The sequence below is a fragment of the Rhinolophus sinicus genome, linkage group LG01 (assembly GCF_036562045.2).
Source record: "Rhinolophus sinicus isolate RSC01 linkage group LG01, ASM3656204v1, whole genome shotgun sequence".
Taxonomy (NCBI): Eukaryota; Metazoa; Chordata; class Mammalia; order Chiroptera; family Rhinolophidae; genus Rhinolophus; species Rhinolophus sinicus.
In genome coordinates this window covers 107,378,054-107,403,423 of record NC_133751.1, presented here as the reverse complement: position 1 = coordinate 107,403,423, position 25,370 = coordinate 107,378,054, and the positions used below count along the sequence as shown (strand labels likewise).

The following is a 25,370-nucleotide window of genomic DNA, read 5'->3' as shown; positions in this document are numbered from 1 at the left end:
TACATTGTGAGACATGGCCAGTATTAGTCAGACGTCAGTCTTGTAGATTCCCGTCTTATAAGTAGGCATTAAAGCGTTTTCTTCTGTGGCTCTGTAAGAACATTTCCCTGCATAGCAGAAAAGATAGAGGGGATCATGGCACGGAAAAGGAAGAACAAACAGAAGAGACTCCCACGTGCACAAGGGAAACATGGGGACCCCTATGAACTGGATGCTGGAGAGCGACTCGGTGGAAAAGCATAGAGGTATTTGCCACCATCCAGAGTCATCCGTGTTTGGGACCCAGGTAATAGATGTGCATATACATGTGACAAACCCTCATTTACTAACCTTTGCAATACATCTATGCACCTAGTGTTTTATACATACTATCAAGACAAGGGGTGTTGTTTTTTTCTTTTGGAGATGAAGAAACTGGGACTTAGATTCTTATATAACCTGCCAATGTTAATATGACAATGACCTTTTTACAACCTGCAAGCAGTAGGGCCAGGATCAGAACAGCGGCCATCTAAATCTACAATTCAGACTGTTTTACCACCCATGCTGTCTAGTTTATGCTAACTGACAATGATTGAAAATACAGATATAAAACAATATGCGATTTAAGTGAATATTGTAATGTTTCCACTTTTGATATTAATGCAAACATACAAGAACAGCTTATGAAATCATTCTCAAGTGTTTAATTAAAATCCATATAGCATTTAACATGTACAATGTTTAAACTCTTTCAGTGACTCATATTTTAAAATCCTTTTGCACAACATTTTGAGGCTAACTTCATGCTAGAAATCTACAAATGAACAACTTAACAACACAAAAATACATTCGAATTCCATTCCAATGCAAGTTTAAAACACTTTAATTGCAGATAATGTAAAGATATTTAAAAAACAAAAACTACAAAATGAGCAGAAAAGTCTTCCCCTTTGAATTTTTAATAAAATACTGTTCTGTATAAGATCTAATGAAAAATTCTAGTTACTTATAAAATAGTTATGTGAGAAAAGAAATGAATTAAGATATATATGTATGAATTATACTTAATTGTATTGTCTAAATGAACAAAATGTTGAACACTTTAATGATACAGCACATTATCTATTTCTCATGCATCAAAATAATAGGAAAACACTCAAAGAAGCAACTGGGCAAAAAAAAAAGTAAGAGACTTGAAGCGAAAAAAGAAAAAGAAAAAAGAAAGAAAGGCCCAAACCAAACTAAAGAAGCCCCTTAACTTTAAGGGGAGAAAAGGAATAAAAGAACTTAAAGCAAACTGTGGACCAAATTCCTACTCCTATGATTTCATTACAAATGGTAGAAGAATTTGGTTTTGAATTACTAAAATATCTACAAACTTAATTATTTGGCCTGGGCAATTTAACAGTACACCAATTGCTGAAATAATCAATAGCAATGAATGTACTGTGGGAAAAATTAATTTTTACAGGCTGAACTGTGTAAAACTTTATCTGCTGGAAACAGAGTCTCCATCACGAATTGCACTTGAGATGGCCAAACGCACTGACTGAGCAAGGCAGTTAGTACTGGGTCCCTGACACACACACACACACACGCAGCTCTGGATTGCTGATGTTCTTAACTACTAAAACTATTTCATACATTTTTTCTCTCTCTCCAAAAAGAGGGTCTATGATGTCCGAGCTGTTAACTCAGTACGAACAGTGAAATTTCCACCTGCCTGTCGCTTCATCCTGTGGGTTGTCTGTTTCAACACCATGAGGTCTGACAGAAATATGAACCAGATGAGTCTGAAAGACATTCATTTCCAGAATTTTAAGCTTTATACTGACTTGGAAAAGAAGTGCTTGCAAAAAAGACTGTTTCATTGGCAAAGCTTACAAAATGTACATAAAGAACACTGCCCATTTCAGTACTATTACTATATCTAGAAAAATGATAAGGGAACTTCACTGATTCATTTCTTTTAAAGGCAGAGAATGCGTGTCACAGTCCTTTCTCTCAAATAAATTAATTCTCTTCCACAATAAAAACAAAATTTGGAAGCAAGATGGTACTAATACAGCAAGCTCAAAAAGCTACGATATTGTACACAGTTGTTTCAAAAAGTTGCTCTGAATAATGAGATGAAGCGTGTTAGCACAACCTTCAGTAGAGAGCTGGACAGTTCATCTATGTTAAGGTAAAAATTAGACAATCACTATGAAAATGGATGGCTTATTAATATAATAGAAAAGATGATTAAAGAGTGAGCGAATAAATTAGACCCTGAAGCTTAATCTATTTCCTTAAGCTAGAAAAATATGTTATAGTCTGAAATGCAGTGATTGGTATTTAACTGGTTTCTTTCTTCCAACTACCTTCTTCTGCCCCCTCCCCTTAAAACCAAGAATCTAGATTAGGTTGAAAATATCAGTCTAAAACCAAATACCTGATCAGAGAAAAGGAAATAAACAACAAAAAATCTCCATCACGAATTTTTCATCCCTCCCACCAATAGAGAAAAAAAAAAAAATCTCTTTATCTTGTTAGTTCTCAAAGAACTACTTTTTCCTCTGAAAACAAGAAAAGCCTTAAACTGAAACCAAGAGGTGAAATTAATTTTTCATGTAACTGAGTCTCAGATGTTTAAGACTTTGGTCTGCTCAATGTTTAAATCAATTAATACATTCTATCTATCACATTATAAAACTCAGGTAATGTAGGAAATTGTGAAAAGAAACAATGAAACTACGAGGATCAATCTTCAAAACTCATTAATGTGCTCAAAAAAAAAAGAAAAAAATTGACAGAACAAGGACCGAACAGCTGGTCACGTGGAAACAGACAGCAGTTGGGGACCTGCTTTTCCGTGCCTACACAGGCACCATTTTCACAAACAGCCCACAGCAGACTCCACAGTTGGAAAGACATGTTTCTAAACTTTGGGGTGGTTGAGACCACCCCATCCGGAAAGGAACTATGGTAAGTTCCCCCAAATATCGCTGTCCAGCCTCCTGGAGATCACAGTGCCATGAGAAGGAAGCAGCCTCTGCCTCCTACTGACCGCACACCCACGTGTGGCCTAGGTCCACGAGAAGAGTCTACAGGGACGCCTGACCACTAGCTAGTCATTATAGAGCTGTCTCCTCTTTTCATCTGTCTTCAAACTTGACCTTTAGAATAATAGGTTTTAAAAAAAGAGAAGAAGGAATGAAAAGAAAACACTTTTACTGCCTATCCATGTCGAACTGCCACCTTGCTTTGCTCAAATACTGGAGACATACCCTATGGGTTCAGTGGCACTCAGCTTACTGAGATTTACTTCTCTTGGCGTTTTCAGAAGATGGCATGTGTACCTTCCTCTGCGACCTGAAAGAGATGTGGGCTGTACACTCTTTACAGAGGAGTCACACAGGAGTGATGAGTGACGCAATTCTTGAATGCCTGCATTTGTACAGTTACGTAAGGTGAAAAATATCACATGCTTTAAAGGAGTAAGAGGTTAACAGTACATTACTGTCACAATTTAACTTTTTTGTATTGTATCCCCATAATAGATATTTCCTTTTAAAACAAATAGTTTGAGAGGCTATAAGGACAAACACTGAGAATTACCTGAGCCTCATTACTCAAGATCCCACTACAGATAAATAAACATTCCCAACAAGGAAATGCTGGAAACCAAGGAACATCTAAATCTAGGAAATCAACAAAAAATAAAATCACAGAAACTCACATGACTATAATAAATGACAGACAATGAACATTTATCTCTGACACTAAAGAAACCATTAATATACAAATATCCCATCAACATTCTCACATCAGCAGTTAAAGGAACCCATTCAGTTCAATACCAGCATTTAAAAAACAAAAAGACTAAGACTCATGGCAGAGTTTTCAATGAGCTAAATGAAATTAGATATAAGAAGCAGCAGCTCCATATAAAAATTGTGGTTTTAAAAAGTCTGATAACTTACTTCTTTAAAAATATAAGCATATCACAAAAACTAAAGGATATATATATATATATATATATATATATATATCCTTTAGTGTGTATATATATATATATATATATATATATATATATATATATATACACACATACACACTCAGGCCCTGGTACCTCTGATACATTTTCATAAATTCTAAAATAATTTCAACAGCCACAGCTTGTACAACACACACCCACACATGACATGCAAACCAGAATGCCAGTCACTGAAGAGTTCAGTATAAAGCTCAAAATATGGAAATAGAATGAGAGGCTTTTGTCATGTAAATAATGTATATCACAAAGTGATTGTGCCCATAATATAGCACACTTTGGAATTTTAAAAAAATCAGAATTTCATCAATCCCAGGAAGCACTACACATGGACCAACAATGGAGTTCTCATGTATGTTTAGGTAAGCAGGTAAAAAGCTGTACAGAAAAATAACGTAATTTATTTTAATTAACAACATGATTACTATTTTGTACTTTACTCTGTTAAGAGATTAATTTGTAACCATTGTACCCTGTAGATTTTGAAACTTAATTTCATTAGAAATTACCAATGCTGGTTCTTGAATAATCTAAAAAATTGTAATTAATTACTCAAACCTAGATTGCTATTTATAATTCTAAGTGGTTAAATGAAATATTCTGATCAGTTTTCTAAAGTTGCTTTGGTACAAAATTTAGAATAAAGCAAAACTGGCAGCACCACGTCAGGTGTGATCATTTCAGAGCAGGTCTAAAAGACCCTCACAGACAACGGAACCTAACAAAACTACTACAAATAAGAGGCATTATCCTGAAAATTCTGTGACATAATTAAAGAGAAAAATAAAATCCATATTCAGTCAATTATACTTGAGGCCCAATTTTCATGCTCCATTTAATTATCCCCCAATGACAGTGTAAAAAATGTTTATTATTATAATCTGATATCTAATTCATAGTTCAGGATGCTTGTAAAGGTGAGGCCAGTGGTGAGAGTAATGCATTTCAATGCTCGGTTTACTGGCATTATTTTAACAGAAGGTTTAATTTAGTCTTTTTAAAACAGCTTTATTGAGGGATAATTGACATGAAACAAACTGTACATATTTGAGGTGCACAATTTGATAGATAGTTATTTAACAGCATGAAAAGTGCCTGACAACTTAAAAATTAAAAATTTTCAATTGAAACACATTATTTTAAAACAGCACATTCTAATTAATGGCACAGATATGGATTGATAAAAAGGTGGGTGGAAAGAAATTAATTCCAAGTACCAAATTTATTCAGAAGGTTTAGAAATGCCAAAATTGACAGCCAGTTTTCTTGATTTTCTTCTTGAAGAAGAGCTTGGTGTTGACTTCTGATGAGGCATACTGTGAGTCTGGGAGGCAGCTTCAGCTTGAGGAGAAGACACAGGCTGCGTCATGTGAGAGGACTTCAAGGGAGCTGATGAACACGCCTGCGGAGTCCCTTTGGTGACATCGGAAGACCCTGGCTGGCTAGTCTGAAGAGGGGTGCCTCGAGAACTCAGGGCCTCCTTATTCTCCAAGTTCTTTTTGTTTGCAACCCTTTTTTTAGTAACCTTTACGGAATAAGAGAATCGTTAATTAACAGTGTAGACAAAACAAAAAACAACAAAAAAAAAAACTAGTGCCATTAAATATCACAAACCACATTGTATATATTTGTCAATCACTACTGACTTATGACTTCCACTTATAATCTCCAAACCAGACTTTAGAAATGAAAGGAATTTAGTTAAAAATAAAATATTTAAAAATTCCCCACAACTTAAATATAAAGAAAATGTACATTCCTGATTTTAAATCGCTTTGTGCTAGTAAAGGATAGTATTGCTTGCTCCAATTATTATTATCTATTAGAACACAAACTCAGACAGCAGGGACCGAGTCAGACTGGTAACCACTGGTTATAATATATAATCTCAGCACTCAGACTAGTACTGGGCTTCCGGTTGGCACTGAATAAGTAATTATTGAATAAACACAGTTTTATCAACAGTCTTTGAACATTAAACAATTAATTCTCTTACAAAACTAAGAATTCTCTTTCCAGGTCTCACCTGTAGAGGTATGAACTGGTTGTGCACACCAGCTGCCATCCCTCCAGCCACGGGCACAGTCCCGGAATACGAAGTGTGATGGAAGGGCTTTCCAGGAACTGGCACTGATGGTCCCCATGGCATTGAGCCAAAGAGATGAGATGATGGAGGCATTATATTAGCTGTTAAAAATCATGGAACAGTTTTTAGTAAAATGGTACCATCGAAGCCCTGAAATTTAAGGCCTCCTTGTGTTGCCCTTCTTGGCTTTGTTTGCTTTGGCAGAGAGTCATACACGTAACTTCTGATTAACCTTCCTTACAACATTCAACCTCAGAAGCCTAGGACTGCAAATGATCTACAGAAGTCAGCTTCTCATTATGCTGTCCGGCCTACGGCGGCCAAGAGTAACATACACTGATAGGAGCTGTAGGAATATTTGTGATACTGTTTTAAAAAGTAACAAAAGGGTCATGAAACCGTCCCTCGCGGGGAGAATATCCCGAGCACAAAGAGAAACCTGAAGGCTCTCACCTGCCCGCAATGCTAAGTTGCTCCCATAGTGATCCCAGCCTACAAAAATCCAAAAAGCTCAAGTCTTCAAATCTGATCACTTTCATGACATGCAGAATCTGTCTTTTCCCTAGTCTAATATTTGTAATTCCAGGACTCTTTAAAATTTACATTCTGTTCCTTAGTAGAAGTACACTGAACCAGCAGTTCCCCAATCTGATGTGTGTACCTGAGTCACCTGGAGAGCTTGTGAAATACAGATTCATGGGCAAAGCCTCAGACTCAGTAAATCTGTGGTGGAGGGGCACAGGCATCGGTGTTGTGAACAAGCTCGTTGGTGACTCGTATGCTGTCATATCAGTGTGGCATCTGGGGCAAGTGCATTAAACAGTGACAACTGAGACACCCGCACATTTCAACTGAAGAAGACACGCTGTGTTCAAACTTTCTTTTCAGAGAGATATAAAGGCAGCCTGAACTGTCATATAGTATAGCTTCACTAAAATCCAGCCACTTAAGAAACTTTAGGAGAAAGGGTCATAATACAGCTTAGTGTTATGACTTATACATGCACAAATCCCAGGATGAAGAAAACTAGTAGAAAACACTACTAGGACTTAGAAAACTATTCTATATAAAACCTATAAGCAACTTTGGTGGCAGTCATAACGTTAAGCAGGTCTGTTTAAAAGATGCTATGTTAATCTTATACATAGGTCAGCCTCACAATTTCCCCGATAAATCACTGTTCTCAACATAAAATACATTTTCCTCCATTTTTTTCTTTGGGACTTTTTCACACCACAGAAGTCTACAAAATAGCTTGAAAATGTTAATCTGATTAAGTTTTTCTCCTGATTAACATTCACACTTCTTTGCTTTTATGTCTATCACAGATTTCAATTGGAACATTGAAGAGCACCTATTACAAGACTAAAGGAATTCCAACTCCAATCTCAAAAGTCTTGCTAGGTATGAATACACTATATAAACACGATAGAATAATGAACATAAACATAATAATCAGATGAGAAAGGTAAAAATATCAAGCTGTAAAATATCAGTGGGGAAAACATTCCTTTCGAATAATACAGTCTCATAACACTAATTCTTTTTTTTGAGAAGCTTGTAGGTACACCTTTAGGTAACCTACACATACTAATTACTTAAAATTAATTTATATGTAGTTGCTGGATTCATTTTTGAAAGTGAAGAAGCAATCAAATTAGATTTTGCAAGTTAGAGTGAACATACTACCCTGAGCTATATGAAAATATCAGATCCCTTATGTCATAAAAATTTTATGACTAAAACATTGCTTATCCAGTCAAAGGAATGCCAGTCTAGTGCAGTAACAAAAGCATGGGCTTTGCAATCAGACACAGGTTTGAATGCCAATTCTGCTACTTAGATAAATTACGTTTTTTAAAAAAATAAAGGTACTACATACACATTATAATAAAAAAAGATTTTCAACATAATACAGTAGTTACCTGTTTCATCCCAGATTTAACTGTTTTAGCTGTTTATTTCCACACTCTTCAATAATTTGCTTACACTACTAGTGATTTTTCAATTTTAGGCATTTTTAGATCTATTGACTTCCTATTAAGATTGATCAAAATTCAGATATTTTACACCCATTACTACTTGTCCTGTCCTCCCAATGTAAGTGTATCACAATATTTGTTTAAATATATAAGCAGTGTTTATGATATGTGATTATGTAAAACTCACTGCAGAGCCAAATAGGGTACTCTGATTATGTTTTTTTCTTATAAAACTTTTTTTGTAACCCTTTTAAAAGTAATTATCTTTTAAAAACTCCTTAGTCTTCTGTGTACCTATCCTTAATGTTTTCCCAAATTCTTCCCATCCATCAGATAACTATCTACCTGGCAAGACCTCCCCCTGCTTTTCCAATTAGGATGAGTTACTTTCTAGACCTGTGGAACAGCTGGCATCTTGGGATTTCCATTTATTGCTTAAGTTTACTGGATCTCTTGTGGTTTAGTCTCATGGATTTCTTTCTTTTCCCTTTTTTTTTTTAATACTTTGTTTTGCTGGAGTTTATAATCCAGTAGCATCTTAAAAGGGTGTATAAGAAGTCGATTTGCATGTCTGAAAATATCTGTATTCTACCCTTGCACTAGATTCTCAGTTTGGCTATACAGAGAAACCTATGATGAAACTAATTCTGCCTTAGGATTTTGAGGTATTCAATGCTCAGCTGCTTTCTAGCTTCTACCCTCTGTTAAATAGTAAAATACCATTCTGACTTTCATCTTTCAAATGTATTTTCGCCTCCTCTCTGACCTCTTCAGACCATCACTCGTCTTCTGAATTTCAAGACAAATGTGTCTCTTTTCCTTCATTGTGGTAAGCATTTAGTGGTCCTTTCCATTTAGAGATGATATCCTTTAGTCCAAGAAACTTTCTTATCTATTTCTTTGATACTTTTCCTCCTTTCCACTATCTCTGGTCTCTTTTTTCTGGAACTCCAATTAGATGGGTGCTGGATCTGTGCACTGCTCCTCTAAATCTCCCTTCTTTCTTATTTTCCACCTTTTGTCTTGTTCTTTTTTCTGAGATTTCCATGGCTTGGCTAGGGCTTTATCTACGGAGTTTTAAAAATTGGACTCAACATTTAATTCTTGTTCTCCAATTATTCTTTTTTTTCATACATTCTTGTTCTTATTTTTTGGTTGCCATACTGTTTTATTTCACTAATAATATTAACAATGGCTGTTTCTGAAGTCTTATTTCCTACATTATTGTTGTTTCCAGGTCCCTTTCATTTCTCTTTGCTTTGGACTCTCTTAATTTTAGAGATTTTCTTTTCCTAAAATGTTCAGGATCTCTCACAGTCTAGTACCTATTCATAGTAAAGAGCAAGACACTGAAACAGTGATTAGAAGCAGTGCATGTGTGTGTGTGGAGGGGGCAGGGCTAGATGGCTGAGGGCTTCTGTCTAGGATGACTGGGTAGTGAGCCAGCGTTTTGGTTGAGACACCCTCCAAAAGTCAGTAGGTCTTTTGTGGAGTTCAGTGATTTTCTCAAAAGAATCATCCTCCAACTTCCTTTCTGGGCTATGGCTGCTTATAGTTGGGGAATAGGACGGGGAAAACAAAATTCATCTTCATGTCAGTTTCCAGCATAAAACCCCATTCCCCACTCTGTGCCTGGTGTCCTCGGATCAGGCAGCCCTCTGGAGAGGACACCTTCAGTTTTGCCTGAAGACGTGAAGAGCCAGCTGCCTGGCTGTGTAGGGAAGAATATGGGGAGAGGTCCCACCATTCCACATGGATTTGAAGCAGTCCCCATCTTCTCCACCCATGCCTCCTCTGAAGCTCTGGTAGCTTCTGATACTTTCGAGTTCTGAGTCTCCTGGGACTTGTGAGGGACAATCTGCTCATCAGTGTCTTCTATAGACACTTTGGTTTGTAGCTTAACCCCACTCTGCTAAGTTGGTTATCATTTCTTCAACTGCTTTTCTCATCACAAAATTTTTTCAAATCCCTAGTTTGCTGATATTTCTTCTCTCATCTCTTTTTATAAATTTACACTTTTAAAATAACTTATTCTCAGTTTAATGGTGTTTAGGCAAAGAGAAGAGATAACTTGTTTAATCAGCATTATTAATGTCTCTAATGTTTATAGAGAGGATTAGATATGTAGAGCTCTTAGAAAAATCCCTGGCATATAGTAGACTCAGAAAGGTAATTTTCTACATTTGAAATAAAAAAATTATTGGTTTTTAAATGATAATGATTAGGATATGAAGAAGCCAACTGTCACCAGGAAAAGGGGGTAATAAAGGAAATGTTTAATGAACTTAAAATTTAGGATCAGAAAATTACAAAATGTTAGTCTCAAAGAGATCCTGGCCACTTCTAACATAAATAAGAAAATGGAGTCCTAAGAGGTTGATGATTTTCTCAACGCCAGCCAACCGCACAAAAGGAGCCCTGACTCAACAGTGACCTGTCCAACCTCCCAGCACTTTGGGATGTCACCAACTGGCTGCAGGAAGCACGAGCAGCCTGCTGACTAACTCAGGCACTACGTTTGATGGAGGAAGGCAATTATGAGCGAATATTAGGAAACACACAGTATGCTTAAAAACCCCTTCCCTCTTCATTTCCCTCATCATCAAGGACAGTTTCTTTCACATCCACAGCTCCAAAACCTTACCTGTTTTTTATTCCCTTTATCTCTGTTTTTCCCTAAGTTTTTTTTTTTTTTTTTTAAAGATTTTATTGGGGAGGGGGAACAGGACTTTTATTGGGGAACAGTGTGTACTTCCAGGATTTTTTTCCAAGTCAAGTTGTTGTTGCTTCAATCTTAGTTGTGGAGGGCGCAGCTCAGCCCCAGGTCCAGCTGCCATTTTCTAGTTGCAGGGGGCACAGCCCACCATCTCTTGCGGGAGTTGAACCAGCAACCTTGTGGTTGAGAGGACATGCTCCAACCAACTGAGCCATCTGGGAGCTCAGCAGCAGCTCAGCTCAAGGTGCCATATTCAATCTTAGTTGCAGGGGGCACTGCCCACCATCCCTTGCGGGAGTCGAGGAGTCAAACTGGCAACCTTGTGGTTGAGCCCACTGGCCCATGTGGGAATTGAACGGGCAGCCTTCAGAGTTAGGAGCACGGAGCTCCAACTGCCTGAGCCACTGGGCCGGCCCCCTCATTAAGTTTTAATGTCTACCTCACACCCAGATTCATCTGTTGGCAGCTCCTGGGGCAGAGGGGCTGCCCAGAACAAGGAACCATCCTACTCTGGCACACTAGAGGCTGTAGGAGGGGAGTGGCACTTGTAGATGATTCTGCAGGCTCTGGTTTCAGGCTTACTCCTCACAGTTCTTTCCTATAGTCCCTAGACACTTAGACAAGTTTCTTGGTTTCTTCAAAATGATGCATCTTAAAAGAACTTTCTAAAAATAATAACTCAATAGGGTATTTAGAAGACCAAAATATCTTACCAGTAGGTTGGGGAAAAACCGGAGGAATGGTTCCAGGTGGTATAGTAGGAGGATAATTTGGAAATATTGGTGGAGGCAAAGGGAAATTCACTCCTAAGGAGCCCTATGGAAGAATTGAAAAGTTATAAGACAGTGTGACAAACACATCTATAGAGATTAATTAAAACGTAGTAGAGGAGCATGAGCAGTTCTCACTAATTGTTGTAGAGCAAAAAGTGAGGCTTTTTCCTTGGCTTCATTTTCGGAATGGCACTGTGGCCCATGGACCAGCAAGCCGTTAGATAAGTTTACCTGGCAAACAGTCATTGTCTGAAAAAGAGTATGTGAATGTCTGTGAAGTGATCTGTCTAGGAGATCGACCTCCTTCCCCAAAACTTAGAACTTAGTTTTTAAACAAGTAGAATAATTTCATCTGACATTTTGAAAAAAAAAAAAAAAAAGGAAGGAAGAAAGAAAAGAAAAAAGAAAGAAAGAAAGAAAGAAAGAAAGAAAGAAAGAAAGAAAGAAAGAAAGAAAGAAAGAAAGAAAGAAAGAAAGAAAGAAAGAAAGAAAGAAAGAAAGAATCAAGAGTTCAATAAAGGACTATTAGTTTAAGCTTAGGGTTGCCATGCAAAAAGTTTAGAATTGTTGCCTCAATGTTCAGTGTTTACAAAATAAAATGTTTTTAAAGTTAGCTGCAGGGTCAAGCACCCTAATGCACATGAGGGCCAGCAAAACTTTTCTTTACATCAAGGGTTGGGAAATGAGACCTTCCACTTGTTTTTGTAAATAAGGTTTTATTGGAACACAGCCTGAGTTCATTCATTCTTTTATGTATTGTCTGTGGCTGTTTGCAGAGCTGAGTAGTTGTGACAGAGACACCACAGCCTGCAAAATCTAAAACATTTATTATCTGGACATTTACAGAAACAATTTGCTGACCCCTACATTATACCATCCTCCAAACAGCAGCTATTTTACTAATATGAATTAACTGCCAAAATCTAAACGACTCAGAGGTGTTGACTGATTCTATATTCATATTTAAATTATAACTCTTTACATTATACTTTATTTTCTTTTGCAAAAGGGATATTTTTAAAAAATTCTACTTTTCCAAAAGGTAGCCAGAATTTAATTCTGCTTTCTGTTTTGGGTGAGACTGTATCAAGAACTCGAATGTAAAAAGAATAAATCAACCTTCCTTGTAGCCAGTGGTTCTCAAGGTGCAGTCTGGGTACCCTGGGGGTCCCTGTGACCCTTTCCAGGGGTCCTTGAGATCAAACTATTTCAATAATAGTATTAAGATGCTATTTCCTTTTCGCTCATTTTCCCATAAATATACAGAGAACAAAAAGTTCATTGGAATAGTTTCAGATTCTACATTGCAACTAACTTTTAAGAAAATACCACATTTTAATGTAGTATCAAAAAATATCCACAATTATATCCACTATTAAAATTCTCTCCCTTTTTCCAACTATTTATCTGTAGCTGAATTTTCTTCATGTATTTCAACCAAAACAACATATCACAAGAGACTGAGAGTAAGCAAATACGAGAATCTAGCTTCTTCTATTAAGCTGGACACGGAAAAGATTTGCAAAACTGTAAAGCAGTGCCACTCTTCTCACCAAATATTTTGGAAAACTTATTTAAAATAAACAATAAATATTTAAAATTGTTTTCCGTTTTAATCTGCAATACGGGAACTATGGATATAACATAAGTAAACAAAATTCTTGGGGGTCCTCAAAAAAAAGTGGGAGCTACTGAGACCAAAACGTTTGAAAACTGCTCCTTTAAACCGAGATGCTATCCATCTAAAGAATGCAGTTAGGCTCCCTGCTGCCGAGGTTCCTCTGTCAGCCTCCTTGAGGGCTCTGGTTCCACATAAATGGAACAGCCAGAGTGAAAAGTATGAGTTGATGATACTCAAAAAAGTCAGCACTATTAGATTTTTTTTTTTAGCCAAAGATTTTCAGTCAATTTATTGAAGCTCAGTATTAAACAACTTCTATAAATGGAACAGTAGTATACTATACCTGTGGGGTTCTAAGAAAGGAGAAATCTGGCTGTGGCATTCCAACAAGGGAACAAATTCGAGAAAGTTCGGTCACTGGTGTGGACATGGGAGGGGCGTGGCTGGGAGCAGGCCAGCACACGCTGTCCAGAGGCTGGGCACTGTGGTACTCACCAGCGCTGTGAGGCCGGTTTGCATAAGACACTACCAAAAAGGGGAAAAGGACACAGGTATATTAAATGATATCTGAAACTATGCAGTACTGCAGGGTTTCATAGAATACACGAAGGAAATTGTTAAAAGGTAAAAAGAGGAATCTCCCAAGAAGCAAATATAAGATCTATTTGGCCCTGCCTAAAATTACTAAGAATTCAACACAGATTTTTAGGTGATTGTGATTGATTAATGATACATGATTTAGAAAAGATTTTAAAATATGTTGCTGACTGCCATAAATGAACATCTTGAGAGATTAATGACTACACAGTTATTTTACAGGTAAAATTTAAACAAGCAAATGGCTTTCTTAAACTGATTTACAATCAATTGGTAAGTTTTGAGGCCTTGACTTTAGTCTTACTGCTCATAATCCATTTTATATTCTGAGACACATAGATGAGTGCTTTTGTGCTCCAAATGATGCTTCTAAAATTTTTCCTGAAATTAAGTGTTTTAAGTGCTTTTATACAGAAAATGATTTAAAAATTCTGAAAGTTCAAATTTTTCATGATCAACAAACTCACTAATAGAACAAGAGCATACTCCTGTGAAGGATGAATCTAAACCTCTTACTAGCATAGATTTGAAAAAGGTTAAGTGGCTTGCCCAAAGTCACAGATCTCAGTTCTGTAACATGGGCTGGATTCTGAGCTCTTGGCTCTGAAGTGTATGCTTTTTTCACTATACTGAAATAAAGTAAAAGTCACTTATTTCTGACCGTGGGACCATTGTTATCCAATTCTGAGTTTTAAAATTTTATTTTGCTCTATTTCAAGAACTGTTACTATGATAAATAACTAGTTTCCTAATAGTTATTGGAATTTTTAATTAAGTATTTATACCAATATTCACTGGAGTATAAATGGAGCTAGGCTCTGATTTTCTTCCAGACTTTGATACTTAATAAACTCAGATCTGCTTATTTCAAAATGTTTTTTACCTCTCTGAGAAACTTCTGTCCCCACCTACTTTTGCATTAGTGATGCTTCCTGGTAGCTTTTTGCAGATATTACATAGACAAAATCCTAAAGTATAGGGGGCATAGAGGGTCAGGGCAACGATGGACGTTCGACGAAATCCAGCTCTGTGCCAGCTGTTATGCTATAAGCTTCACAGATTTAGGGCAAGTGCCCAATCTCCAATGTCTCTTCATTAATTATTTTAAATTTATTTTATAGCTTCTTCCATTTATATGTTGGTCAAGTTATTTTAACATATTATTATCAATTATTGGCACCGATGATATACCAGACACAGTGCTAACTGCCTTATACAGTTCATATAATTATCACAATGTTATTCTTATTTTATAAATAGGAAAAGAGAATTTTAGAAAAGTGATGTATTTAAGTTATATAAACATTTTTAAATTACTGAGGAAAAAGAGCTAGAATGTGAAAACCTTTCCAGGTTTGAGATCTATAGAATGAGTGCTTGTATAGTACAAGATGACATTTAGGGACTATACAGCTATGGGTTACATAAGTTATATTATTGTATAAATGATACAAGCACAGTTACACTTATTTGTTACTTTTCATTATATTGCTTTTAAAAAAAGTACTTTTATCTTTAAAAGTATATGATAAAAAATAAACTGAATTTTTGAAATGATATTGGTTATTAGTAATTGTATTTAGCTCACTTACTTAATTTCTTATTTTGTTTAGGCTGTGAGGAAGGTCCACATTCGTCTCTTCTGTTAGAGGAAACAGCACCTTCATTACCAAACCGTGTCTTTTCGTTCTTATGATCCCCAGTGTCAGAGCCATCGATTTTTAAAATTTCTTTAAGCATCCTCGTGCCCTTCTGTTTCGAGAACGATTGGTATGTAGATGGTGGGAGTAGGGGGAGAAAAGTTAACAGTTACAGAGCTTAATGTTCCTTCTTTTAATGGAGTTACTTTGTTAAAGATTAAAACAATAACTACATTTAGATTGAGAATAAGGAAAATCAACAGCTTAGAGTTAAAACAAAAACAACTCTCATTTCCTGGCATAGAAATAATACTTATCCTTCTGCTTAACTTTTGATCAAATTGCCTATTAGCAATGTTTGAAAAGCCAGGGAGCTATGTATAATCTAAAGGGAATAAAAGAAAACAATGGCTTAGTTGCCCAGGGCAGCCTGGTTTTGCTCACAGGATGACAGCAGCGATGCAACACACCCGTCTACATGAGAGAAAGTGTTTTAACGGTTGCATGGGGTACGGATGCATGGCCAACGATAGTGAAATTACAACAGTACAAAAGCTCCCACAGAATACAAACCATAGCAAATGACTGTGGTGACAAATGTGCTTCACTTGGGGCCTCTTCATTACCAGATGACTGTACTTCATTTTCTTTGGAGATATTCAAGGACGCTAAAAAGTTCTCAATTCCAGTGTTAGGCTAAAAAAAGTGAACATTTCGTGCATGAAGACGAAAGTACAAGAACACAGAAAAAACAGAGTTTTATGTACAAAAATGATTATTAAACTTTCACCCAATTATCTTCCCAGGTGTTAAAGTTTGGGAAGATAAATTGAATAAATGGGCTTTTACCTTATTAATAGCATTTGGATAACCAATCACAACCTTTTGGTTTTCTGAGACTTCTGCACTTTCATGTCTCTTCAATAGCTTAATATTACATTTGGCAGCCCCTCCAAACGTCTATAAAAGAGTAGGAATGAGCTTTTTATGCAAATAAAACTTGTAGTTACTACTTAATAGTGTTCTCACTAAATTGCTGCAAACTGTTTAATGTGATAGTCTCCTATTTATATCATAAGAAAAAAATGTAGGGAGGGGGGCCTGTAAGCTTGGATGACCAAAAATATTACATTTTTACCTTCATTAACTTTTAAATAAGATTTAGCATTTCCTTTAATTATGAATATAGGCAATAAACCACAATAGGGATGATTCTAATTCTATTTCAATATAATTTATTTTCTCTCAAATCTTATGTATTTTATTTTAGCATCAAAACACTATTCTGGGAAAGAGTGCATAGGCTTCACCAAAGAGGTCCATGGCATGAAAAGTATATAAACCTTTTTTCTAGAAGAAAGGAAATTATAGCATAAGACTTTCAGAGGGAGAGAGCGTTAAAAGTCATGCAATTCAACCATTTTACTGATATCTAAATATAAATGGGTTCCATTTACTGAGAGCCTGCTATGTGCCAAATTCAGCCAAGATCTCTTTTTATAAATTTAACATATTACTAACTTATAAGAAGTAATTTTTTCAAATTCTACATTAAAATATAGTATACATACAGAAAATGCACACATCATAAGGGTACACGTTGAATGTTTTAGATTAAAATTTGCTATACTTTGATTATAAAATGTATACATATTTCATATCAAATAGTAGAGACTATATAAAACATAAATCTCAGCTTCCCCTACTAACTCCACAGAATTAACTGTTAACTTTGCTATGTTGATCCATATACTTTGATTGTATATATAAACATATTTCCATATATTTCATATATGTATACATATATACATTTATGTACGTAGGTATGTTTGTATGTACGTATGTATAGACTGTATACTGAGAGAAATAAGTGATCTATTTTTATCTCCATTTTAGAGATGAAGAAATTGAGGCTGACAGATGCATGAACTGCTCAAGGCCACCCAACTATTAAGCAGCAGAACCAGGGCTTCAGCTACTTCTAGCTCCAGATCCTGGACTCCAGATCCTGGACTTAGATCCTAGCTATGCACCTTCCCAGCCACGCGACGGTTAGGCTATACTTTAGCACCCTCTTGCCACACACCTAGGGATCTGATTAAAAGGGCTGCAATATTCAGTCAGATGCCACAGAGCCATGAATTACAATAAAAAGGTGGCTACTAGAAATTTAACTTTTAAGAAAGCTTACCATAATAAAACATTTAAAAAAAGATTTTAAAAAACAAAAGCTTACCTGCTTATTTGACATTTTTTGTGTCCCACTCTCAGTTTTACTCTTATACTCTTCTTTAACTAGAGGCAAGAAAAATAGAAATTTTGGTAAATTTTGCACAACAATTAAATTTACCAAGTATTTACTACTGCAAGGGACTGTGTTAAAAATTCTCAGAATTCCAAGAAACCAAAGCCCTGATCTTGAGGAACTTATCATCTGGACGAGGGGGAGAAGAGGTACCCACAGATAACAATACGGGAAAGTAAAGGTGGCATCTAATTGCGCCTTGAAGGATAACAGGTTTCCAAAGGGCAGAGTAGGAGGCTATGTATTCCAGGCAAAGGAAATAATAGGAGAAAAGACATGGAAACAGAGAGCAAGGAATGTGTTTATAAAACTCTAAACAGACCCGTCCCACTGGAGGTTAAGGAGTACAATAGAGCTTAACTGAACTGCACAAGCAGGTTGGAGCTGTAATCTACGAAGTACTGGAGACTATGGAATGAAAGGGGGTAGGCAGTGGCCATCAATCGCAGAAGGGTTCTGAGCACGTAGTGATCCGATCACAACCACGCCTTAGGAAGACTGAAATACCACAGTGGCTTATTGAATAAATAGGAGATTAAGAGACCAATTAGGAAACTATTTTAGTATAAATGTTAGGGAGAAATTAGGGGGATGGTAGAGGAAATGAAAAGGATGACTTAGAAGAGGATGGAAGAAAGAAGAGAAGGAAGGAAGGAGGGAGGGAGGGAGGGAGGGAGGGAGGGAGGGAGGGAGGGAAGGAAGGAAGGAAGGAAGGAAGGAAAAAGGAGAAGGTAAGGACGGACTGAGAGAAGGGAATAGGAGGGAGGTAAGGGGTGGGATGAGAAAGGAGGGAAGGAAGGGACAAATCTGGAAAAGAAAGGGAAGAGTAGGAACAGAGAGAGGGGAAAGAAAGTGGGAGGGGAGGAAGAGAGGAAGGGAAGGAGTAATCTTACAAAAAGGGAACAAAGAAAAAGTGAGTTGATGGATATTGACATTAAACCTGTATGGAGACACACACACAAGAAAACTAATTGGAATTCCATATAATGCAAATAGTTTACATACATCTATGTAAACAAGAATTTGAAGAGAAATCACCATTTATAGAAATTAAATATAAAATCTTTAAGCTATATTTATCAGATTTATAGGGATATTAATCTATATTAAACTTAAAATATAAAAGAAAACATAACATATTTTGCCATGTACAATGGACACTTTTTTGCCCAAATTTGTGAGGAAAAATAAGGATGTGCATTATACATGGGTAGTGCTAATTCCATATCTACATAAATGTTTTCAATTCTTTAATTTATGCTTATGAGTTAAAAGTGTAACTCTAGAAATCAATAATGATATCCATATGCAAAATAATACCCTGGAATACAATAATTGGTTTTGTTGAACTTACAATGAACTTGTAACAACAGAGAGCTCTTGGCCTTTTGTGATGTGTAAATATCCTAAATTTGTTACTGGTACATAAAATTTCTTGTGCTTTATGTCTGTTCTTGTGTCTTGTAATTATGTGTTAAATAAAATTTCTTGTACCATATGTTAAAAAATAAGTGCTAAAATTCCTTTGTAATACAAAAGGCAAGTACCTAAATGTAAAGAAATAGAAATTTGAATTAAAAAATTAAAACAAAAGATTTTTTCCCCTGAAAGTTTGGGCCAAAAACATGGATGTGCATTATACACAGAAGCACATTATACAAAGCAAAATAAAGTAGATATTGGTGCAAAAAAATAGTTTAGCACTTACCAAACTGAAGTTATAAAACCACCAAAATGTTTTAAAAAATAGCTTTTTAGAAAAATATTTTTAAAAACTATTTTAATACTACATGTACTAGATAAATACATAAAATACCAATGCATATATAATATATAATGAAATAGAATTAGGACTATGCACTTGATATTTCTTCTGCTGGAAAGCTCTTTAGCAAGCTTTCTGCATAGCTTATCCCATTCCACTCTCCTTTTATTTGGGTCTCTATTCAAATGTTATGTACTCAAACAGGCATTCCTTGACCATCCTATTTAAAATAAGACCCCTATCACTCTGTTCTCATAATCTGCTTTATTTTTAATCAGAGCACTTATCATTACTACAGATTATGAAATTTACTGTTTATTTGCCTATTATCAGATTCCACTTAAGAATGTGAAGTTCATTAGGCAGAAAAACTTGTCTGTCTTATTCACTCATGTATTTCCAGCACCTAGAGTAGTACCAGGCACATAATAGCTCAATAAATAGTAGTTCAATAAATGAATGAATAACAAATGAGTCATATTTTGAACATAAAGAGTAATTTGCTGCAATTTGGGGATACTTCAATTAAGAATAGAGAAAAAGTAAGTGCAAGGTGAAGATTCTCAGTCCTTACTGTGCTTGGAACACAGTAGATACCATGTTTCCCGAAAATAAGATATACCCCAAAAATAAGCCCCAGTTAAGATTGTCAGCCAGACGGACGCATTTAGTACATTATGACAATGTTCCAGAAGAAGATGATATGACTGTATTTGAATAAATGTAGATTGTTGTACATGAAAAAAAATAAGACAGTCTCTGAAAATACGCCCTAATGTGTCTTTTGGAGCAAAAATTAATATAAGACGCGGTCTTATTTTCAGGGAAAAATGGCGTAAGACCTGGTCTTATTTTGGGGGAAACACGGTACTACTACAGGAAGGAGAAGAGCAAAAATATACAAGCTAAGTAAGACAATATTAACAAAATATTTGTACCTATTTTTAACAAAAATCTGTAATACAATTTGGAGTAATTTAATTAGTAAGTGTTTACACAAAAAGTAATTAGATTACTTTAAATAAAATTTATCTCAAAAAGTACTCAGTGAGGAGACATCAGCACAGATGTCAGAATAAGGATCTCTAAAAATTCTCTCTTCCATAAAAGCAATAAGAAAATAGACATAAATTACTAGAATCCAAATTTTCAGAACTATGGAAGTTAATCAAAGGCTTGCGACAAATCGGGGAATGTTTATTCAAGAAAAAAAAGATTAAATCTCAGTAAGAAGAGTGAGCTTTCTGGCATTTTAACTTGCGCTAGTCTCATTTTCAGTCTCCAGCACCAGTAGCCTTGAAAAATAACAGCAAGAATTTCTGGTGAAAACCAATAACCAGAGAGATAAGAATAAGGTGGGAACTCTTTCAAAGTGTTATTCCCAACATTCTATGAGGTCAGTATTACCATGATATCAAAATCAAAGACATCACGAGACAAGAAAATTAAAAATATCCCTTATGAATATAGATACAAAAATCCTCAAAAAAAAAATTAGTAAATCTTGTAGCATATGAAAAAGATTATACTCCATGATCTAGTGGAGTTAATCCCAGGAATGACAAGTTATTTCAACATATGAAAACCAATCAATGGAATGTACCATAATAATGAATAAAGGACATAACCAATGATCATCTCAATAGACACAGAAACAGAATTTGACAAAATCTAACATCCCTATAAAATAACAAAACAAAATACCTAGGAATAGAATGGAATGTTCTCACTTAATACAGAGGATCCACCCAAACCCCACAGCTAATATTACACTTAATGTTGAAAGATTGAAAGCTTATTATTTCAGGTCATCTGTTTAGGTCTTTGATCTGTTTTCAATTAATTTTGGTACATGGTGACAGATAACAGTCTAGTTTAATTCTTTTGCATGTGGTTTTCTAATTCTCCCAGCACCATTTATTGAAGAGGCTGTCTTTTCTCCATTGTATGTTTTTGGCTCCTTTGTTGAAAATTATCTGTCCATATTTATGTGGGTTAATTTCTGGGTTTTCAATTCCATTCCACTGGTCTGTGTGTCTATTTTTCTGCCAACACCATACTGTTTTGATTATTATTGTTCTAGAAGAAAACATAGGTACTAAACTTATGGATCTTGGGTTCAAAGAGGATTTTATGAATTTGATATCAAAGGCAAGGGAAGTAAAAGCTGAAATAAATGAATGGGATTATGTCAAACTAAAAAGCTTCTGCACAGCAAAAGAAACCATCGACAAAATAAAGAGGCCACCAACTGAATGGGAGAAGATATTTGCAAACAGTGCCTCCGATAAGGGGCTAATATCCAAAATATATAAGGAATTTATACAACTCAACAACAAAAAAACAAACAATCTAATTAAAATATGGGCAGTGGACCTGCATAGACATTTCTCCAAAGAGGACATACAAATGGCCAATAAACATATGAAAAGATGCTCAACATCACTACTCATCTAAGAAATGCAAATGAAAACCACAATGAGATATCACCTCACACCAGTTAGAATTGTTATCATCAAGACAAATAATAACAAGTATTGCGGAGGCTGTGGAGAGAAAGGAACCCTCATACACTGTTGGTGGGAATGCAGACTGGTACAGACGGTATGGAAGGCAGTATGGAGCTTCCTCAAAAAATTAAGAATAAAATTACCATATGACCCAGCAATTCCTCTTCTGGGGATCTACCCAATAAAATCTGAAAACATTTATCCATAAAGACGTATGTGCTCCAATGTTCACTGCAGCTTTTTTATGGTGGCCAAGACATGGAAACAACCAAAGTGTCCTGCGATAGATGATTGGATAAAAAAAGATGTGGTATATACACAATGAAATACTACTCTGTGATAAGAAAAGATGCAACAGTGCCATTTGTGACAACATGGATAGATCTTGAGACTATTATGCTAAATCAGACAGAAAAAGTCGAGAACCATCTGATTTTACTTATATGTGGGATATAAAACTGAAAGCAGCAAAGGAGCAAGACAAATAAACAAAAACTCATAGACACAGATAATAGTTTAGTGGTTACCAGAGGTTAAGGGGTGAGGGGAGATGAGGGTAAGGGGGATCAAATATATGGTGATGGAAGGAGAACTGACTCTGGGTGGTGAACACACAATGTGATATATAGATGATGTATTACAGAATTGTACACTTGAAACCTATGTAACTTTACTAACCATTGTCACCCCAATAAACTTTAATTTAAAAAAATAAAGAAAGGTTATTCCTCTGATGAAGACAAGATAATGATGTTCACTTTCACCACTTATATTCAACATCATATTGGTGGCTCCAGCCATAGCTATTAGGCAAGAAAAAGAAATAAAAGAAATCTGGATTTTACAATAAAAAGTAAAACTATCTCTATTTGTAGGGGCCACAAAAAAATAGGGCTAACAAACAAGTTCTGCAAGTTGGAAGGATAGAAGATCAGTACACAAACGTCAGTTTTATTTCTATATATAGCCATGAACAATCAAAAATATTTTTTAAGAAAACAATTCCACTGACAATAGAAATAAAAAAGAATACAATACTTAGAAATAAATTTAACAATAAAGTGTAAGACTTGTACACTGAAAAGTACAAGACATCATTGAAAGAAATCAAAGAAGATCTAAATAAATGGAAAAACGTATTCATGGATAGGAACACTGAATATTGATATAATGATAATACCACCCAAAGTGATTTACAGATTCAAGGCAACCCCTATAAAAATTCCAGTTGCAAATTTTGCAGAAATAGATAAGCTGATCATAAAATTCATATGAAAATGCAAGGGATCAGAACAGACAAAACAATCTGGAAAAAGAAAACAAAGTTGAGGGAATCAAACTTCCCAATTTCAAAACTTACAACAAAGGAACAGTAATTATGATGGTGTGTTGTTCCCAAGAAGATGGCATACAGATCAATGGGATACAATTGAGAAGCCAGAAATAAACCCATACATGTATGGTCAATTGAGTTTTGACAAGGATGCCAAGATTCTTCAATGGCATGCCAAAAGAATTCAACGGGGAAAGAAAAGTCTTTTGGCAAATGGTGCGTGGACAGCTGGATATCCACATGCAGAAGAATGAATACAGACCCCTCCTTCATACCTACACTGGCATTCAAAAATGGAAAAAAGAACTAAATAGTAAGAGCTAAAACTGTTAGAAGAAAACAGGTGTAAATCTTTGTGACTTTGGATCAGGAAATGGTTTCTTGGGTTTGATGCCTAAAGCACATGCAACCAAAAAAAAAAAAAAAAAAAAGGTGAAGAAGAAGAGAAAGAGGAAGATGGGGGGGAGGAGGAGGAGGAAAATAAATAAGGAGGAGGAGGAAGAGGTAGCGGTGAAGGAGGAGGAGAATGAGGCGCAGGAGAAGGAGAAGGAAGAGGAGGAGGAGGAAGAGGAGGAGGAGGAACAAAAGAGATAAATTGGACTTGATCAAAATTAAAAACTTTTGTTCCTCAAGGACTTCATAAATAAAGTTAAAAGACAATCCATAGAATGAGAGCACACATCTGTAAATCAAATGTTGGATAAACATGTAGAATACAGAGTATAGAAAGAACTATTACAAATCAAGAATAAAAAGACAAGATTTCTGGTCAAGATGGCAGAGTATGTAAATGCTGTGATGCCTCCTCCCACAACCACATCAAAATTACAACTAAACTACAGGACAACCATAAGTAAGAATTGCCTGAAGTCTAGCTGAACAGAAGTCCTACATCTAAGGATATGCAGAAGAAGCTACGTGGAGACTGATAGGAGAGGCAGAGACTCAGCTCTTCCCATAGCAGGTGTGGTGTTTAAAAATTGGGAGGGATATCTCGGCTGTAGATGTCCCTCTGAAGAGTTAGGGGTCCCAGTCACACACTAAGATGCAGAGTTCAAAACACTGGTTATAACACTGCTCAGTGATCTCTGTGAGAACTTCAATAAAGAGATAGGAAACATAAGAATGGAGATAGAAAATAAAAAAGAATCGGTTGAAAATGAAGAATTCAATAATTGAAATAAAGAAGACATTAGAGGGAATCAACAGTAGGTTAGACAAAGCAGAGGACTGAATCAGCAAATTAGTAGTTAAGGCAGCAGAAACTACCCAATCAGAACAGCAAAAAGAAAATGACACACACTAGACCAGCTGTGTTTAATTGATATTTTTAGAGCATTTCACCCCAAAGCAGCAGAATATACACATTCTTCTCAAGTGCAAATGGAACATTTTCCAAGATAGACCATATGTTAGGCCAAAAAACAAGTCTCAATAAATTTAAGAAGACTGAAATCATATCAAGTGTCTTTTCTGACCACAGTGCTATAAAACTAGAAATCAACTACAACAAAAATAAAACTGAAAAACACACAAATACATGGAGACTAAATAACATGCTATTAAATAATAAATGGGTCAACAATGAGATCAAGGAATAAATCAAATAAAAAATTACTTTGAGACAAATGACAATGAAAACACAATGACCCAAAATCTATGGGACACAGTGAAGGCAGTCCTAAGAGGGAAATTCATAGCAATGCAGGCCTATCTAAAGAAAAAACTCAAATCAGCAGTCTATCTTTACACCTAATGGAAATGGAAATAGAACAGCAAACAAAGCTCAAAGTGAGTACAAGAAAGGAAATAATAAAGATCAGAGCAGAAATGAGTGAAATACACACACACACACACACACACACACACACACACACACACCAATAAAAAAGATCAATGAAATCAAGAGCTGGTTTTTGAAAAGATAAACAAAACTGACAAACCTTTAATGAAACTCATCAAGAAAAAAAGAGAGAGGACCTAAATAAAACCAGAAATAAAAGTGACAACTGACACCACAGAAA

At 35.7% G+C, this 25,370-nt stretch overlaps 1 protein-coding gene across 3 annotated transcripts in view; it reads right to left on the bottom strand.

Annotated features, from left to right (window-relative positions):
- Positions 1-663: 663 nt before the first annotated feature.
- Positions 664-25,370, bottom strand: part of XRN1 (5'-3' exoribonuclease 1) — a 162,350-nt gene continuing 137,643 nt past the window's right edge. Inside the window, exons 34-42 of one of the 3 annotated variants that reach the window (XM_019753579.2) lie at positions 17,670-17,728; positions 16,283-16,393; positions 16,007-16,129; positions 15,386-15,545; positions 13,540-13,721; positions 11,711-11,824; positions 11,516-11,618; positions 6,045-6,205; positions 664-5,543 (exon numbers count right to left, since the gene is read on the bottom strand). In XM_019753579.2, the coding sequence (XP_019609138.2) occupies positions 5,241-5,543; positions 6,045-6,205; positions 11,516-11,618; positions 11,711-11,824; positions 13,540-13,721; positions 15,386-15,545; positions 16,007-16,129; positions 16,283-16,393; positions 17,670-17,728 (1,316 nt within the window). In that variant the 3' untranslated portion in view covers positions 664-5,240. The remainder of the gene's footprint in view (positions 5,544-6,044; positions 6,206-11,515; positions 11,619-11,710; positions 11,825-13,539; positions 13,722-15,385; positions 15,546-16,006; positions 16,130-16,282; positions 16,394-17,669; positions 17,729-25,370) is intronic. The other 2 variants (XM_019753581.2, XM_019753580.2) reach the window with 2 other exon arrangements.